The sequence below is a fragment of the Urocitellus parryii genome, chromosome 4 (assembly GCF_045843805.1).
Source record: "Urocitellus parryii isolate mUroPar1 chromosome 4, mUroPar1.hap1, whole genome shotgun sequence".
In the NCBI taxonomy this organism is placed as follows: Eukaryota; Metazoa; Chordata; class Mammalia; order Rodentia; family Sciuridae; genus Urocitellus; species Urocitellus parryii.
The window spans coordinates 84050123-84068951 of NC_135534.1; the positions used below are offsets into that span (position 1 = coordinate 84050123).

Sequence of the window (18829 nt, forward strand, 5' to 3'; positions counted from 1 at the left end):
ATATTTGCTGATTGATTGTATATCCTCATCTGAGATGTGTCCGTTCTGGTCCTTGGCCCATTTGTTGATTGGGTTGTTTTTTCAGTGCTTAGCTTTTTAAGTTCTTTATATACCTTTTCTCTGATATAAGGAGGCTGACTCATAGTGGGGTAGGGATAGGGAGCATGGGAGAAATAGATGAATTATAGATAGGGAAGAGGGGTAGGAGGGGAAGGGAGGAGGCAGGGAATTAGCAAGGATGGTGGAATGTGATGGACATCATTATCCAAAGTACATGTATGAAGACACAAATTGGGTGTCAACCTACTTTATATACAAATAGAGATATGAAAAATTGTGTACATATGTGTAATAAGAATTGTAATGCAAAACTTTTGCATGTATAAAGACATGAATTGGCATGAATACACTTTTTATACAAAGATGAAAAATTGTGCTTTATATGTGTAATAAGAATTTTAATGCATTCCACTGTCATATATTTAAAAAAATAAAATCAACTAAATAAAAAAGAAAGAGATGAAAGACATAAATTACTCCTATGAACCCATGCATCATTTGCAGGAGGTGGCTACAAAAACCATTAGAGAAAGCATGACTTGTTTAATTGATGAAGTTAAGGAAAAATGGCTTAGTATATGGAGATAAAGTTGGATCCCTACCTTGCACTATGTAGAATCATATTTGTGTTGGTGCATGTAAACTCTTGAAGGACAGAGGAAGTTTAATGTGTGTAGTAAATTTACAAGTTTAATATAATGAAATGTCACATAATGTTTTTTTGAACCTAGGGCAGGGAAAATTTCTTAAAAAAAATACAAAAACCCAAAGACCCAAAGCATAACATTTTAAAAGCTGCTGCAAATGCATCAAAATTAAGAATTTTAGTTACATAAAACACTTCATAGTCAAAATTAATAGGTCATAAGTACTAGAGCTGTTTGTAATATTGGGGGGAAAAGGCTTCCTCTAAATCACACACACACAAAAAGATGAGAAACATGACTTTAGAAATAGGCAACTGATATAAACAGGCAATTCTTACAGTAGAAAACTCCAAAACTATCACACACCTAAAGAGGTGCTTACCACCCTGGAGAGTAGAAAATCAGACTGGAAAAAAAAAAAAAAAGAAGAAGTTTAACGCCATTACCTCACACACGTTAATACTTGGAACCCCCAAAAGTTGGACAACGCCTAATCTGCTGTGTGAGGGGCGGGTCAAAGCAAAAGCCACGCCTGGGTCCCGCCCCGCCAGGCCGCTCACGTGCCAGTGCCCCAACCAGCGACCCCAGCGCTCTCCGCCCACGCAAGCAATCTGTTTTTTTCCCAGGCCCTATGCACGTGGCCTCTGTAAACCCAAGTCAGAGTACTGTGGTTGAGACTGCAGTTCCAGAAGCCACTCGGGATGCTGGGGAACATGAATGGACGAGCCCGCGTGAGGGCGCGAGGCATCACTCACGGACGGAGTGCCACCCAGGTGGGGCAGGCACCGGCCTCGCCACTGGTATGTAGAAACCAGGGCTGGTCTCGTTTCTCTCTCTCCTGGCTGACTCTAGCTGGACAGTGCTTTCCTCTGTGTTTATCTTCTCTGGGTTACAGCTTTTCCTCTTCACTTTGAGCCTTTCTGTGGTTTCTCACAATTTTTATTTTAAGGGGTCTTACCTAAGAATGATACTAATGTAGGTTCATCAGCTATGAAAAGGAGGCAAGAGTGTCAGTGCCATCTACTTCCTAGATCTTAATTACTTGATTTGTTTTTAAATTGCCTGGAAAAAAAACTGATATACACTCAGACCACTGCATGGCCTATCATCTAATACAATTGCCAATTGGTATGTATAATAAGTAATCTCAAGTGCAAGTGTGGTTTAGATTCAGCTACTGTTGCTTGGGCCTTCACTTCTAGTAGGAATCCTTGGCTGGACTTAGACAACTAAATGGAATTGACCTACAGATAAACAACTTTTGAGTGATGTTAATGACTGTGTATTAGTATTAGAAGCAACGTTTTTTGACTTAGGCCAAAAGTACTCAATTGAGTAATCTGTGGTTATTACACCTTTATTTTCATGAAGTGATCTCCTTGTTACTTTCCTCAGTTTTTAGTAGGCCAAGATCTAGTAACTTATGGAACAAAGAGAAGTAGTTTCTGTGAAAAAGGAAAATGTTAATGTTCTCTCCCTAATTGTTTTGTGAACTAATTTGGGGCCACTTACTTAGAGGGAGTCACCCTCTGGGCTGGTGCATCATGTCCTCTGAGCTCAATTTATTTTCATGCCCATGGACCATGTCAGCTTGCATCCTGTGCATGTCTGTGCCATGTTTCTTCTGAATAGCTTCCTGAGTGGAAAGATCACATCTCTGCTTCTTTATACCTCCACGGTCTTATGCTGTCCCTGGTATTAAAATAAGTTTGATGAGCAGGGAAAACTGACACTCATCCTATCCTTTGTCTACAATGGGCACTCTCTTCTCATCTCTCAAGGGATTTACCTGTTAACATTTTTTTTTTCCTAGATCATGCTAATCTAATGCCTTATAACATGATACTGTTCTTATTTTGTGAAACCTTTGGTTTGTGACTTAAATCTGAAAAAAAAATGTTTTTGCCCATATAGCCCACACCCGCTGATTTTAGAGACAATGAAGTGGCCTCTAGCAGCGGCTTCCTGGGACCAAGCAGGATTCCACAGCAAGGTAGGTGCAACTCAGTTCGTTCCACTTAGTTCCAGGCAACTCACATGAAAGAAGACTGACTCCACCAGGCCTCATAGCAGCAGGCTGGCTTCTTGAGCATCCTGTTCTTCTTTTCTTGAGTGATTCCCTTGTCAGATTCCTTTGGGACTCCCTAAGGCAGAGTCTGCTGCTAAATTTTCTGAAAGTGCTTGGTAGATGAGAATCCACAGACACGAAGAAGCCAGTTTTTTGATTCTTTCTGTTCATAGAAGAATTTTGAAAAAAATATTATAAAAATTCTTATGGTATATAGAGGCTGAGAATATGTCTCAGTGGTAGAGCACCTGCCTTGAATGTCCAAGGCCCTGGGTTCAGTCCCCAGCATGCCCCTGCCCCCGCCTTACACAAAATCCTATGGTTTATAAATGCCAATGCTGTCACCTTACAGAGATGGTAGAAACTCAATAGTATGCCTCCCATGGTTGGCCTCCTCCCTCCCCACCTGTGTTAGATGTCACTGCTTGGTGGTAGTTGTCTTCTCTGCAAAGTCAGATGTGGTCTCAGTATACTTGTCCACATGCTACTCCAAGTAGCCACACAGTGCCAGTTGGTGTGCCTGATGTGTTAGTTTGTTTGGGCTGCTATAACAAAGTCACACAGACTAATTAGCTTTAACAACAGAAATTTATTTTTTCATAATTCTGGAGGTTTGACATTTGAGATAAAGGTGTTGGCACGGTTGGTTTCTTCTCATGCCTCTCTCCTTGACTTGTAGATGACCACCTTCCTAGACTCACATGTTTCCTCTCTGCATTTCTGTATCCTAATTTTTTCTCTTATGACATCAGTCATTATTGGACCTTAATGACCTCACTTTAATTTGACCCTCTCTTTAAAAATCCTATCCCCAAATACAGTCACATCCTGAAGTACTGGGGATTAGAACTTCAGCATATAAATCTGGTGGGGGACACAGTTCAGCCCATAACCCAGTGCAACCTGTTAGCCATCTCCTTTGTTCTGACCACAGAGTGAAGTGATAGATTTCTAACAAATGTGTAAGTCTAGGTTCCCCCACACTCTTGAGAGTCTGGTCCCCCATTAATTTCCTGACTGGCTCTCTAGCTCTTGGTTGAGTTTTCCAGTGCTGCTCAGTATCCCCTGTGTGATCTGAACTCACACAACTGAATGTGCTGCAGGAGCCCAGAAGGCCTGCCCAGAGTGGCAGCACAGTAGGCCCAGCATACCACCACTGTTCAAATAGTGCGCCAACCTGGGATTTTCTGTCCACATCTGCTGCCCATTTTTCTGAATAGCAAGTCATGAAAACCCTTAATCCTTTGAGAGCATATTGAATTTTTGTTTATTTAAATTGTAGTAAAATACCTATAACATAATATTTACCATTTTACCTATTTTTAAATGAACAGTTGAGGATACTGAGTCTGTTGGTATTGCTGTGCAGTCATCATCATCATTCATCTCTAGAGATTTTTTTTTCATTTTGCAAAATTGAAACTCTGTACACGTTAAACAATAAATCCCCAAACCTCTTTTCCCCTAGCCCCTGACAACCACCATTCCATGGTACCTTGATGTTTTAGAAACAGTTCAACATCTTGTGAAGCTAAGATCAATGAATGATATGGATAATCTAGTGAGGGTAATAGATATTTAAAAAAATTAAATGAACTTTGTGATTCTCTTGAGGGACTCAGACTGTACTGAGGAAGGTGTGGGCAGCAGTTTTGAGCTGGTGGCAGTGCCATTTGGGAGAACTGCATACAGTGAGAATATCATAGGGTGGGTCAAGTCAGAGTCCTAAGGACTATCAATCCTGTTACTTTTCAGTGGTAACTTGTATTTTTGATGTTTTATTTTATTTATTTTTATATGGTGCTAAGGATTGAACCCACTGCCTCACCCCTGCTAGGCAAGTGCTCTGCCACTGAGCTATAGCCCCAGCCCGACAATTTTGATGTTTTAAAGTCATCTCCAGAATTCCCAAGGCACATCCAAAAAGTCAGCACCTTTTGTACTCACTTAAACAGTATTCATTTCAAAACAGATTTTAATTTCATATTTTCTAGAAACTGATTATGATAGGCTCCAAGGTAAAACATGGCTTTCATTCTCTTGAGGAATGATCTACAATAAAGTCAAATTGCAGTGTTCTGGGAAGTTTCTCTTCTTTTCACTGGGAAAGGTGAGAGGCTCAGCCCTTTCTGTGCAGAAGTTGGTGTGGGCAGTCCTAGCCTGTAGCTCTGCAGGGTGTTACCCAGGAGCTAAAGGAGAGATGCCATCTGCAAATAAGTGTGGGATAGGGCATTAGGAGATAAAGTTTTCTCCTTAGTCAAAGAGGAAGTCTACAATATTATAAGTGCTAGTACTAACTCAGTGCCTCTTTTTTCCAAAAACAATATTTCATGCTTTCTTTTCAGATTTTAACTTTTAGGCTAAAGGCTTCTGTATAGTCATGCATGTTTTCAGCAATGTGGGCAAGTTTTGTTAAAAACCACAAACATCTGAGTTTTGAATGTGGATGCATTTTTGATATAGTAAACCTAGTATCATTAGAATGAAATATATTACTGTGTTCTCTACATTTTTTAGATAATAATGGCTTACCTCATGGTGATGTTGAAAGTACCTTTGTGAAAAGAAATGTGAAAATGAGACAGAACTTCATGGATCTGGGCATCTGTACCAGAGAGAAATTGGCACATGTGAAAGATTGTAAAACAGGTACCCAGTCTTTATGAAGCTTACTTGTACAAATATTACCAAATCTTGCTTAAGGAATTTCTATCCCTTGACCTAAAATAAATAAGTTCATATACTCAATAGATACTAACTGAACATTTGCTGTGTTCAAGGCAAGTCTAGAGGCTTTACAATATTTAGCCTTAATTTTGTTTAGTTAATAGAAATGATATTTTCCACAACAACAGATCTCATTTTGGGAAAAGATACTCTCCTGATTCTTGAGTTGTGGCTGAAAATGATGCTTCTTCTTTTTCTTAACCCTTTTCCAGTATGGGGAATAATAGTGTTTTGGACTTAAGCCAATGTGGGCTATTTTTTTTTTTTACCCAGATTCCAGGCTCCCCCTGAAATTACACACACAATTGTAGGCATATATGCTTTCTGGGAAATAGGTCTGTTATTTTCATTGGATTCTCAAATGGTTTTGTGGCTTCTTCCTTACTGATGCAGATCAATGTTTTTCAAACTTTTGTATAAAACCAAGGCAGCTAATGGAGAAATAAATGTATTATTACCCAGCAAACACACAAAACACACAGTGGAAGCAAAACTTTCATGAAATAGTGCTTATCCCTACTTCACACCAGGCACTCTGGTTCATTCTGTTAAATTCTGGTGTTTTTCCTTTTTTTTTTTTTTTTGGTATTTTATTTAGAAACAGGATCTTACTGAGTTGCTTAGCACCTCACTTTTGCTGAGGCTGGCATTAAACTTGCGATTCTCCTGCCTCAGCCTCCTGAGCTGCTGGGATTACAGATGTGTGCCACCATGCCTGGCAAATTTATCTTTTCATTGAACATATTGTCTACTTCACGTTTTATAACTGTAGCACTAATAGGGCCAGCTGCTATCTGTAAGCACTGGTGTAGATGATCTCAAAGGTCTCCCAGCTCTGACATTCTAGTTTGACATCTCTTTAGTCCATTTATATGAACAGCTAAAATATGTTGTCATTTCCTCAGGATCTGGGTGAACAAAAGAAAGCCTTCCTTACCTAGAATAGCATAATGACTCCTTGCTGCCACCATTTACATACCGCAGAATGAGGAAATGCTAAGGCACACATGACAACTTTTCTTCCTCACCACTTTGGGGCTCATGTTTCCACTTTCTCTATGAGAAAGGCAAAATAGTGCCTATTTGATATTGTTCTTTTCTAAAAGACAAACACTGGGTGATTCCCTATAAGGAGCTGAGAAAAAACTCCTTAGTATCCTCTTAGATTCTGTCCTGGGGAAATATAAGTCAGCCTGAGCATTAACTGTGCCCTGGCCATCCCTGATTTTGTCCTATAGACATTTCAGATGTGAATAAAAATTCCTATAGGGGAATGACATTCCTGGAAGCACACATGGCTTCCATGTGTCTGCAGAACCCCACCCCCCTCAGATCCTGTCTGTTTTTGGACAGGAAAGGTACAGTTCCTTCCTCTCTTCCAACACTCCCCTCCCTCTCTAAGGCTCTTCTTTGGGACTTGAACAGCAGTCTAACCATTAATGGAATTTTTCCAGGATTTTTAGGAGTATTGTTAACTTTTGATCATCTGGTTTCCCGGAGGTTGGGGGTTGTAGACATGCTCAGAACCAGACAGTTTCTTTGAAAATGAGACAAGCATAATTGCAGAGCAGCATATGAGAATATTACTCCAGTGGATTTGAATTGCAGAGAATAAGAGCTGGAAGGCAGGCAGAAGGAAGGTGGGGTAGTTAAATTCAGATGCTTCTCTTCTCCCAAGTCATGAATGTCATTGTCTGCTCCTGACTTCCTGTGAGGCCCACTTCACACACCATCCACTCTAAAGTCCAACACAGTTATTAGGCTGCAAGTTTTAGAGCTTATCTTTTGTCATCAAACAAAAATCCTTGCTTAATGCAACTACTGTGCACATGCAAACTAATTTTCAAATGATGTGATTAATGTTAACAGTGATTTTTTTTTTTTTTTGGTGAAAGAATTGTTTTTTTGTCTTCCCTAGGTTCCAGTGGAATACCTGTGATGTTGGTTACAAATCTCTTTAATTTAGATTTGCCCCAGGACTGGCAGCTATACCAGTACCATGTGACATATATTCCAGAATTAGAATCTAGAAAGCTCAGGATTGCTTTGCTTTATAGTCAAAGCATACTTTCCAACAAAGCAAAAGCGTTCGATGGTACTGTCCTTTTCCTCTCACAAAAGCTAGAAGAAAAGGTATAGTATGGTTATTTTTGTGATGATTTATGTGTGTTTACACGTGCGTGTATGTACTTAGTTTCCTGTTCCCTTGCTTGAGAGCAAAAAAGACTTACTAGTAAAAATGTCATTGGTAATTGAATTTTTAATTAAGAAGCTGGTGATGTGGCATCTTAAAAAATAAGAACTCTTGGGCTGGGGATGTGGCTCAAGCGGTAGCGCGATCACCTGGCATGCGCGGGGCACTGGGTTTGATCCTCAGCACCACATAAAATAAAATAAAGATGTTGTGTTCACCGAAAACTAAAAATAAATATTAAAAAATTTTCTCTCTCTCTCTTCTCTTCTGAAAAAAAAAAAAGAACTCTAAGTGTCCTTGAAATAGGCATCCTTTTAAGAACTTTTCCCAAAACAAGCAAGATTTTAAGAAACACCAGCTAGCCTGTGGCTTCAGAGCTTTAAATTTATTGTTCTTGCTTTCATTCCTGCACAGTTGTGCCTGTGTACCCAAATAATTTCACATCAGTCTTTGAATCTAACACTATCAGTTCTTTTCTGACTTGCTCCATCATACAAAATGTGAGTTATTGCTTTCAATTCTTAGTATTTAAAAAATGTGACCACTGGAAATGGCAGTTGAATATTTCATATTTTTTCTCCATTTTTTAACACTTTCAATCCTAAAAGAAAGATATTGACTTTTAATCATATGCTTTGTTCTAAAATGATATTTAAAAATTGCTACCAAAAAACCCAGTTTTTCATATGAAGAGGTAAAACAGAACATGGAATTAATGCTTTATACTGCTGGGCCTAGGGAAGTTTAATCCTTTAGTTCAATTTTTTGAGCATATGGGGCTAATAGCATACATTGAAACTTCTAGCCAATAAGCAAATCTGTGAGTTTCCTTAAGAAATGCATTTTGAGATTCTTGGGTTCTTTACCCTTTTATGGGATCCTGAGATTTGTAGGATTTACTTGAGTAATTATTTTGTCTGGAGGTGGGACTTTAAAATTATATCATATGGTTACTTTTTTCTTTTTTCTTTTTTTTTTTTTTTTGGTGGTGCTGGGGATTGAACCCAGGCCTTGTGCATGCTAGGTAAGCACTCTACCAGCTGAGCTTTATCCCCAGCCCCCTATACCACACAGTTAAATCTAGTAGTTTAAGAAGTCTGTAAATTCGGAAACATTATTACTCCCCATAAGTCCTTATTGGTTGGTTCCTTCAATACTTTGTTCTATGAGCAGATGTTGTTAGCATGCTAATACAATTTCTCATAATTAAATTTTATACCTCATGTGTATTATTATTAAAGATCATCTTGCTCTCATAGATTCATTTTAGCAATAGCTTAGAGTTTTAGGTATGTTGACATTATTTTATAGGAACCATGAATGATCTGGCTTGCTTTAATTGTACCTAACCAAAATGGACAAATTTTGCTCTGCAGGTGCTAGGATTAAGTTAGTGCTGCTCATTTTTCATTCAAAATGAGCATGTGATATGAGTCAAACACATTTCTGTCCATGGGGGCGGAGTCTAAGGAGGAGGCCAGTGGCAAAACAGAAGATTAAATATATAATGTGTGACAAATCAGGCCTGTTTGTTTCATATCCAGACCCAGGTGATGCCAGGTTTAACAGTGTGTCGAGTGTCCTCTTGTTCCTTATCAACATATGATTTGCCACCCAGTTACAGTGAAAAGGGTCCCAACAATGAAGCTGTGATTCTCACTTCTTTTCCTGGTCCTACTATCGATTTAGGCTTAACCCTGCATCTCTGCCAATCCTCACACATTTCCTAGTATGTAGTGTCATTGAAGAGCCCCTCCACAAATTCACTCTCTGCATCCCCAGATGGTGTAGTTTTCTCAAAGTCCTGCTCAGCTGCCATCTGGCCTTTCTTGTGTTCTCCAGACCCACACTGTGCACCTACAGCCACAACTGATGGGGTTGCTATCATGTCATATCTGCTTGCCACTCTCATACACTTATGAAGTGCCTACTTTGTGTTTGGTAGTATTATCATTGATTTCTCAAAAATTTCTAAGTTATTACTAAAGTTACAAATAAATACAGTGCAAGGAAGAATAAGTTTCTAAGTACTAATTAATATTTTGATTATGCTAACATTTACTAAGTGTTAAGTACTATGCTTGGTTGTTTTTAGATTAGCTCCAGAACTCCTCTCTTGAGATTAGCAGATCTATACCTTATTCCCAATCAGCAGCTGCTACCCCACTCCTGCTATTATGCCTACCAGACTTCATTGAAATTGTGGACTGTTCACTTTTAGTAACATGATTTCATTTAATCCTCTCAACAATTCTGGAGCCTGAGAGGTTCAGTATCTTGCCCCAAGGTTGATGTACAGAGCTTGATGAAAGGCAAGCTCACTCCTCGTAGGATACTTTAGTTAGAGTTATTTAGATTCTTAGATAGGGTTTGGATCATTGATGTGGACAATGAGGAAGGGCATTCCTAGTGAAAAGGGGCAAAGACGCAGTGATAGGAAGGAAGGGTCATATTTTAGAATATGATAAGACCTGTGCATTATCCTATTTAGTCTTTACAACCCTGTGGCATAAGTTAGGCTTACTCCTGCTTAAGAGATGAGAAAAGTTCTTAAACAGTTGCTTGCTCCAGGTTCACACAAGCTGTAAGAGGCAGTGAATTATGGTATTTCCGTTTCCACATCATGTGCACTTCAGCTCTGTGGTTAATAGTGGTATTGACACAGCTGAAATAGATTAGAGACTTGCTGGCGTAGATGCACTAAGCCTGGCCAATTGATTAGATGGTGGATGGAGGAGGAGGATAAAAGTTCATTCTGAGGTTAGCCTCCTGGGGACTGGAGGGTGTGGGTCCAGTAACAGATGTAGGAAGTGAAGGAGCAGTTGGTGTTTGGTGAGGGAGGGGCCAAGGGGGCTGAGGAGTTGGATCTTAAGTGGCTGCTGGGAATTGCAGTTCCTGAGACCATCTGCTGCCACCTCCCCTTAACTCCTCACCTCCACATCCTTTGTTGTCTGTAATCCTTTGTCCTGAAGTCCCTGCAGTGTTTTGAGAACTGCACACCCCTCCTGCCTACCAGACTTTTCCTGATATTGAGGAGCTCTTCCTGCAGCTGTTCTGATCTCTGTACAATTTTATGTGAGGCAAGAAATCATCTCAATGAAATATGCCATCCCCTGGGAAAGGTCCATTTCTCTTTGCTTCCAGACCTTCATTTAACCTAAAATTGGTTAAACTACACTGTAACTGTAGAAAAGGGCATTTATATAGAAATATGTAAATGTTTGCTAATTAGCTGACTTCTAATTCATTGCCCTTTTCAAAAATCCCTGAAGGCTGATTGATATTTAATGACTGATTTGTGAATTCTTTTATTTCATAAGCCTGCACAGAGTCCTGTCTGGTTGAAGTAACTTTCGGTTTAGTTGGGGAGCTGTGATAGAAATCTAGTCAGGCATTCATCACATTGCTATAACACCATTTCAGGCTACATAAGATCTCAGGGGATTTCTCCAGACCTGCCACAATTTTTAAAATCAGATTTTCTATCTGTTCTAACTTCCACCACTTTCTCTCCTGCCCTCATCCTTACTTTCCCTATTGTCTTCCCATGTCTGCTTTGCTTTCTTTTTTCTTTTCTTTTTTTTTTTTTTTTTTTTTTTTTTTTTGCTATAGGAATAAACTGGAATCTGTGAACTTGGGAGAGGCAAGGCAGTCCACTAATAGGCTGCTTCTGGGCATACACGAACCCTCCCAAAGTGGGTGCATTGTGGACTCTTGCATATGTGAAATTTTCTTGGGAGAATGTAACTAACTTATTTCAGACTCTTGAAGTAATTTGCGACCCCTCTCCGCCCCCCCTCCCCACAGTAAAGGTCAAGACCCAATTTTTGTGGAATTCTTTTTGGATCAAATCTTTGAGCCATGAGCCTGGATTTGACTCTCCTTCAAGAATTTGGAGAGCAGAAAGATGTGTTGCTTTCTTAGGATCAGTAAGACACAGGGTGTGGGAAAGAAAAACCCCTTCAAACTTAATGTGATGGTGATGATTAGATTACTACTCATAGCTAACACCTTCATTTTTCTTTTTGTTACTACATATTGAATTGTGATGATTTTATCATATCTGCATTCTGCACACTTAGGGATAATCTATAGAGTGCATTTTAAGTACCTCTTTTTCCAGGTCACAGAATTATCAAGTGAAACTCGAAGAGGTGAAACTGTAAAGATGACTGTCACTCTTATGAGGGAGCTGCCATCAAGCTCCCCTGTGTGCATCCAAGTTTTCAATATCATCTTCAAGAAGTAAGGCATTTGAAATGTGAATTTAATCTGGGCTAATGGCACCTTTTAGCATGGAGCCTGGGATTAAAATGGTCAACCACATGGTAGGCAGTGTGTGTGTGCCCCTACAGTGCTTATTGAGGGCAGGTCTTCACATACTTTTCAGGTACACAAGCAGCCATGTGCCATACAGTCATCACAGCCTCCCCTTGGCATAGCCACCATTATCCAGGATTGTCCAGGTTGAGATATAGAATTGGAGGGTAACTTCCATCTCATTGGCAGCAGGGAGGGTGCCCTTTGCTTTTATTTTTGAACCTGTTTCCACTCCTGATCCCCTGACTGAAAAGTTCACTATATTTGACTTACTTAAGGTCCTATTTTACTCTTCATTGGTTGATGTGGGATCTAAAAAGCTTTCTGCTTTCTGCTTTTGCTCCAGTGTGTACACATGGGGCCAGAAGAAAGGCCACAGTGGGGTTTTTCTTTGTTCTTCAGACTATTCTAAGGATCAGGTGTTCCAAAGTCATCTTGAGGGTAGAGTGGAATTTGTTAAGTATAGATTTCCTTGCTCCTTGCTGGACCTGGTAAACAGAATTTCATGAATGGGACCCCCTAAATCCACATTTTCAGCACAATTCCCATAGGACAAGTGGATACCGTAAAGTAGACGAGCCACTTCTACAATCTGCTAGTGTGGAACTTTAAGATGAGCCATTCAGAAATCTTAGGTGCCATCCCTTTGTTCAATAGCAGCCTCTGGAAAGGATGAAAATAGGGAAGTTTGGGGTTTTGCTGAGTAGTAGGGTCCCATAAAGGAACTTCCTCCACACAGAGGCACTGTTTCCTAATGCTAGTCAGATGTCTTGGGCAGTCTCCTTCGGTCATAGCTGGGCCTTGGTACACTGCTACACAGCAGTTCTTCAGAAGCCCAGCTGGCATGTGCCCTCTAGCTGACAAATGGAAGGTTCTTTCCAGTGAGAAAGCTTTTCCCCTTATGCTTTCTATTCCTCCATCCTCACTGGAGGGCCCTGGTGTACCCTTACGTCAATTCCCATTTTCAGGTAAGGAGGCCAAGGCTCAGTGGTGTTTGGCATCCCAGATCAAAGAGTTGGAATACTTGGATTCTGACCCAACACCTTGTACATCTCTCTCACACAATGACAACCTCATATCAGTGATGTGACAGGTTCCGGGAATAACATGGCTTGTTGCTGAAGAGGTATTTGGCAGCACCTGGGGAGCTTGAGCAGCCTCAGCAGAAGCAGCTGCCTCCTCTCAAAATGGGAAACAGGCCAGAAGAGCCTTCAGACATGGCTTGCCTCACTCCTTACAGCCAGTCTGAATGTTAATGACCAGATGTAGTGGTAAATGACCGCCTAGTCATCATTGCAGTTAAGTCCACATAGATAAAAAGGATTTCAGTTATCATTCTCAAATGTGAAGAAGTAAGAGTTCTTATACAGACACTTGCGTATATTCAGTATCTAAATGTTCTATAGCAGTAAGAAAAAGACCTCTGTATGTTCTATGTGTTTTTTATTATGTTCAGCATGAGTACAAACATAGAATTATACTGTTATTGACTAATATTTACCAAAAACTAAAAAAAAAATATACTTGCAGGATCTTAAAAAAGTTGTCTATGTACCAAATTGGACGGAACTTCTATAAACCTTCAGAGCAAGTGGAAATTCCCCAACACAAGTAGGTTTATTTATATTTTCTTTTCCCCTGAAATGTTTATAAGGTGAGCAGTATAATTTACGTTGACCATTATGCCTTCTCTGAGTCCTTCTGTGATATGAAATGTAATGAATTTTTATAATCTTCAAGGGTTTTTTGTTTTTGTTTTTTTAATAGAGTGGTGAATGTGAACCTGGAGCTAGGAGCCCGTTTTCTTCTATTGGTGTACAAGATCCTTATCATAAATTCTAGAGGGAATTCAGAAACTGAATTCTCTGTGTCAAAAGTAATTCTGAAAGCAGAATTAGCTGTAGTATGTCATAACACTTAGCTGGTGCTCTGAGCTTTTGTTGAACGGAACCTAGTGCAGCCAGGGTGATTGGTGTGAAATCATCAGATAAACAGAGGTCAGACAGACAAGTCAGCTAAACTTCCCTAGAGAAGGGTTGAGCCATCCTGAACACTTGGAGAATGAGTTTTACCCAGGAAATGTAGTGCTTCAGGGAGCATCAGGTCATGGGTTGAACTGGTTGGTACTCACCTCTCCAAAATGTTGTGGTCAGGCTAAAGACAGAAAGACCACTGGTAGCCCAAAGACAGATAATCAAACAAGGGGAGAAGAGCATAAAGGACAGAATCAGGTGGAGTGATTGAAGTGCTGGCAGGTGGAGACAGTGATGCTGCTAAACATCCTACAATGTCCTAAATATGTGTTTACTCTAAATATGTATTTAAAGACACATCAGCTAAAAACAACTTAAGTTTTAGCCAGCAACTGGAAGAAATCCGACTAAAGAAAAAATTACCTCTAGAGAATTAGAATGAAAAATCACTTAAAAATCTTCACTGTTTTTCTGTTCTAACATCTTAAATATTAATTTAAAAATTTTTTTCTTTTTATCTGTTTTTGCAGATTATCCCTTTGGCCTGGGTTTGCTATTTCTGTATCATACTTTGAAAACAGGCTCCTGCTTAGTGCTGATGTGAGTTATAAAGTCCTCCGGAATGAGACTGTTCTGGAATTCATGACTGATCTCTGCTACAGAACTGGTGTGTCTTGCTTCACCCAGACATGTGAGCAACAACTGATAGGACTCATTGTCCTTACAAGGTAAAAGTCTACATCTAAGTGACTCTTCTCCAGAGAATGAATTATCTATGGAGTTTGGAACAGGAAGTTCATTGGAACTTAGGTTGGAGCACAGGTCTGATCAATTTGTTTAGAAGACTTGGCTGTTCTCAAATTGTCTTGAGTTAGACTTCCTTATGTGTCATTCTCAACTTTCTCAAACTGACATGATCCCAAATTCTCATTCTGTTCTCCCCACTCCAAATTCTGCCTTTTAAGTTTCCATCTTCATAAAGTCCAGCTCTGATCTTCCTGACACCTCCACTTGCCCCGTCAGTTGAAACTGTTTATTGCACTTCCGTAGAGCCACCCCTTATGTCCATTTCATTGAATTTTATTATGTGATAGCACAGAATGTGAAGTCCGTGCCTCAACTTCTTCAAAAGATTCTGAGGTCTTTTAGGCTGAGACCATATTTTGCTTCTTTGCAGATTTTTCTATGTATAATTTGCCAACAGTGCACACTGAATTAAAGGCAGGCAGATTAAATGACTTTCTAAGTACTAAAAAGCTCACCATATACTGATGCCAATCCAAAAAGGTTTTTTTTTTTTAAATTTTTAAGGGACATATTAGCCTTCTCCTTTTCTGTCTTGGAATTTCCTTCTAAAGTTGTTTTTCTGGTTGCATAGCAGAGGGGTGGGATGGTTGAATTGTCTTATCCTCCTGTCATGATCTTGATGGATTAGTTTATCCACGCTCCTTCAGTCATCTTGTAAGGTGCCCAGAGCTCTGGAGAAACCTGCCTTGGAGGTTTCTGCTCACAGGTTGGGGTATTTGAGAGGACATTCCAGGCCCTTCTCCTGGAGGGGAGAAAGAGCTTAGAATGATCCTAGCTGACCTGTTCTGCAGCTTTGCCAAGGACCAGCCCAGATGGGAGGTTAAGCAGGGTGCTACAACTGCTGGTCAGTTGGCCTGCATTGGTGCTTTTTACCAGAAAGACAATCTGGGAGCTCAAAAAATCTGAGTGACACCTGAAGCCAACAGGAAAGTTTTGAGCAATGCTTCAGCATTCTAACACTGAAGAATGGTTTACCTGAATGTACAGCGTTTTAACAGTGAGCAAAACAGATTGCAGTCTAATGACTTTCTTGTGAGTTTCGTTGGAATTTAGAGATCTTCCTGTGTACTGATAAGTTAATGCTCTTCTCAGCTTTTATCTAAGAAGAGCATTAATTAAAACAAGAAATAAGTGACTCTTAAGTGTTTCTGTGTCTTAATTTCTGATATTCTGGAACATATTTTATACTTTGAATTAAAAGTGTGATGGAGTAACTGCTTAGCTGAGATGACTTGGAAACTTTATTAAAAGGGTTTTTTTCCATTTGCCAGATACAATAACAAAACCTATCGCATTGATGACATTGACTGGTCTGTGAAGCCCACACATACTTTTCAGAGGCGTGATGGCTCTCAGATTACTTATGTGGATTACTACCAGCAGGTAGGTATTTTCTTTTCCTCTTGGCTTAAAGAGGTCTCCCTATTCCTTTGCAGTCTGTCAAGTCCACTGAATTGTTAGGGGGAGTCTGCCTCATACATAATTCTCTGTTTTCTCCTGTCCCTTATCCTCCATTCCCACCATCCTGGGTTGACTGAGGTACTTATCATATCTCCTTCTGTCCTTATTTTGGTAGTCTGAGGCCAAGTGCTGTGAGGCATTCCTGTGATCCCAGCTACTCAGGGGGCTGAGGCAGGAGGATTGCAAGTTCAAGGCCATCCTGGGCAACTCAGCAAGTCTTGTCTCAGGGGCAAAAAAACATTGAGCTGGGGATGTAGGTTAGTGGTAGAGCCCCCCAGGTTCAATCCCCAGTACCAAAAATAAAATAAATCAAAAACATATATCTGATGATGTCACTTCCGAGCTCAAAACATTTCCATGGCTCTTTATTGCCTTAGAAACCAAATGTTAGCTCTTTTGTGGAATTTCCCAAGCCCTTCATGACCTGGGCCATTCCCTGCATTTCCAGCCACATCTCTTACTTCTTCCCATCCTTCCCTGTGCTCTTCTGTACTAGTAGTTTGTGTGTACTTAACTCAGTTTATCCCCTGTGCATTTTCACACATCTTCCTGGGTACCTCTTCACAGCCCAGATGAACACTAAACACCTTTTAGTACTCAGCATGGCCATCAACTCTCACGGAGGCCCCAGGGCACCCTTCCCAGGACTCCCTTCTATGACTTAGCTGCATTGGGTCATCTGAGTCAGGATGTGAGTGGTCTGACCTCCCTTCTGGACCTTGGGCTTTCCCAGGGTTAGCATAGTTCCTTGCATGTGTCACACACTCGAGAAATATTTACTGATGGAATCTTATGCTGCCTGTGGAGGCTGTGTTCTCAGTGATCCCAATTAGGAAGCTTTCACCCCCATCCTCCATGTTTTTGAATGTATAGTCATTCAGGTCTCTAAAATCTCACAGATGTATTAAAAGACAGATGACCACAACTACAAAAAAAACCAGAAACCCTTTCTCGATCTTTCTTCACCTTCATTGTTAGCTAACTCTGGAAACTTGTCTATATTAGCTCCAAGCCCCCCTTCAGTTCTTCCTTCCAGAAATGTCAGCAGTCTGGTATCTGACTCTGTTACTGTGGAAATAGCTCGACAAAGGTCAAAATCAGTTACCCTTCTTATCCTACGCAGCTCTCAGTGGCTTTTGTTTTTCTTTTCTCACCAGTAATTACTTTGCTGTATTTTTACTTTTCAGTTGACAGATAGTTACACATTTTTATGAGGTGTAGAGTGTGATGTCTTGATACATTCATACACGTGTCCTGGAGATCATTCTGCTAAGTGAAATAAGGCACAGAAAGACAGAAACTGTAAGCTTTCACTCATCTGTGGAATCTTGAACAGCGGAGCTCGTTGAGCTTGTAGAGAGTGGAATAGTGTGTACCAGAGGCTGCAGGGGGCAGAGGACAGCTGGGTGGGAGGTAAGGGTAGAGACGGTGGCACAGTGTCCCAGTCATAAGGAGTAAGTTCTGGTATTCTACACAGAAGGTGATTATAGTTAAAATATTGTATTATTTCAGAAGCCTTTGATGCCTACCTTCTTAGACTTGCTGGGTCCCATCCTTGTGGTTCTCTGTTTAGGTTTCAGGTTGTTCTCTTATCTTGCTTTGATGATTTTCTCCCTTCTTCTGCCTCAAAAGGAAGCATCATTCACCATGATTCTCTCACACAGGGTCTTTTTTTTTTTTTTTTTGTATTTGAGACTGCTCAAATATAGTATTTTTGCCTTGTCCTCATTCCCAGGTTTCATATTCATCTCCATTTCCAGAACATGTTTGCATGAATATCCTGCAGGCTTCTTAGACTCACATAATTTACACTGAATTGATTTTCTTTCCCATTCCTGTTTCTCTTTGGGAATTCTGCATCTCAGAAATCATTTTGCTTTCTTCCTCATTTTCACTTTCACCTCCTTTTCACTTGTCTCCAGAATGAGTTCTGCCTCTTTTATCCTTGAACTCTCTCTGGAACCATCCCTGCCTCCTCAGCCTGTCCTCACTACAGTAGTGCAGGACCCCTCATGGATTCCCCTCTGGGGTAGGTATTGCAGTCACCCTTGGTGGTCTCCACCTCAGCTCTCTCCTCACCACAATCCAGCATTCTCACTAGCACGAGAGAGATCTTTCTGAGGCACTGCCCAGAAACGTGGTTAAGAGCATAAACTTAGATAAGAAAGTGTTGGCTCTAGCTATATAATTTTGGGCAAATCACTAAACTTGAAGGTTAGTTTGGGGAACTGACTAAACTCATTGTTAAGGGACTTTCATTGCATAGTGTAGTGTTCAGTAGGATAATGGTGTGTGATGCCTGCACACTGTGAGCCTGGGTAGACACCCCACCCCCACTTGCCACCTACCCCTTCTTCACTCTAGTATCATGGAGTCTGGCCTCATCCCACCTTTTAGCTCAGCTTTCTCAGCGCCCCCACCAGGCATCCTGCTGTTATCACCCCATGCATTTTCTAGACACTGAATGGATGTCAGTCTTGGTGCAAGCTCACTAGACACCTGCACAAAGTCATCCAGTCCCTTCTCCCTCCACCACTGCATCAGGATCAAGTGTCATCTCATGGATGTTGCT

General features: G+C 40.5%; 1 protein-coding gene across 2 annotated transcripts in view; it reads left to right on the forward strand.

The window, feature by feature from the left end:
• The first annotated feature begins 1420 nt into the window (after positions 1-1420).
• The window catches only part of Piwil4 (piwi like RNA-mediated gene silencing 4), a 43366-nt gene continuing 25957 nt past the window's right edge, over positions 1421-18829 (forward strand). The window contains exons 1-8 of one of the 2 annotated variants that reach the window (XM_026396120.2): positions 1421-1507; positions 2622-2700; positions 5293-5424; positions 7421-7635; positions 11820-11941; positions 13547-13627; positions 14520-14717; positions 16068-16179. In XM_026396120.2, coding sequence (XP_026251905.2) covers positions 1421-1507; positions 2622-2700; positions 5293-5424; positions 7421-7635; positions 11820-11941; positions 13547-13627; positions 14520-14717; positions 16068-16179 — 1026 coding nt within the window. Of the gene's footprint in view, positions 1512-2621; positions 2701-5292; positions 5425-7420; positions 7636-11819; positions 11942-13546; positions 13628-14519; positions 14718-16067; positions 16180-18829 lie in introns of both variants that reach the window. The other variant, XM_077797686.1, reaches the window with a different exon arrangement.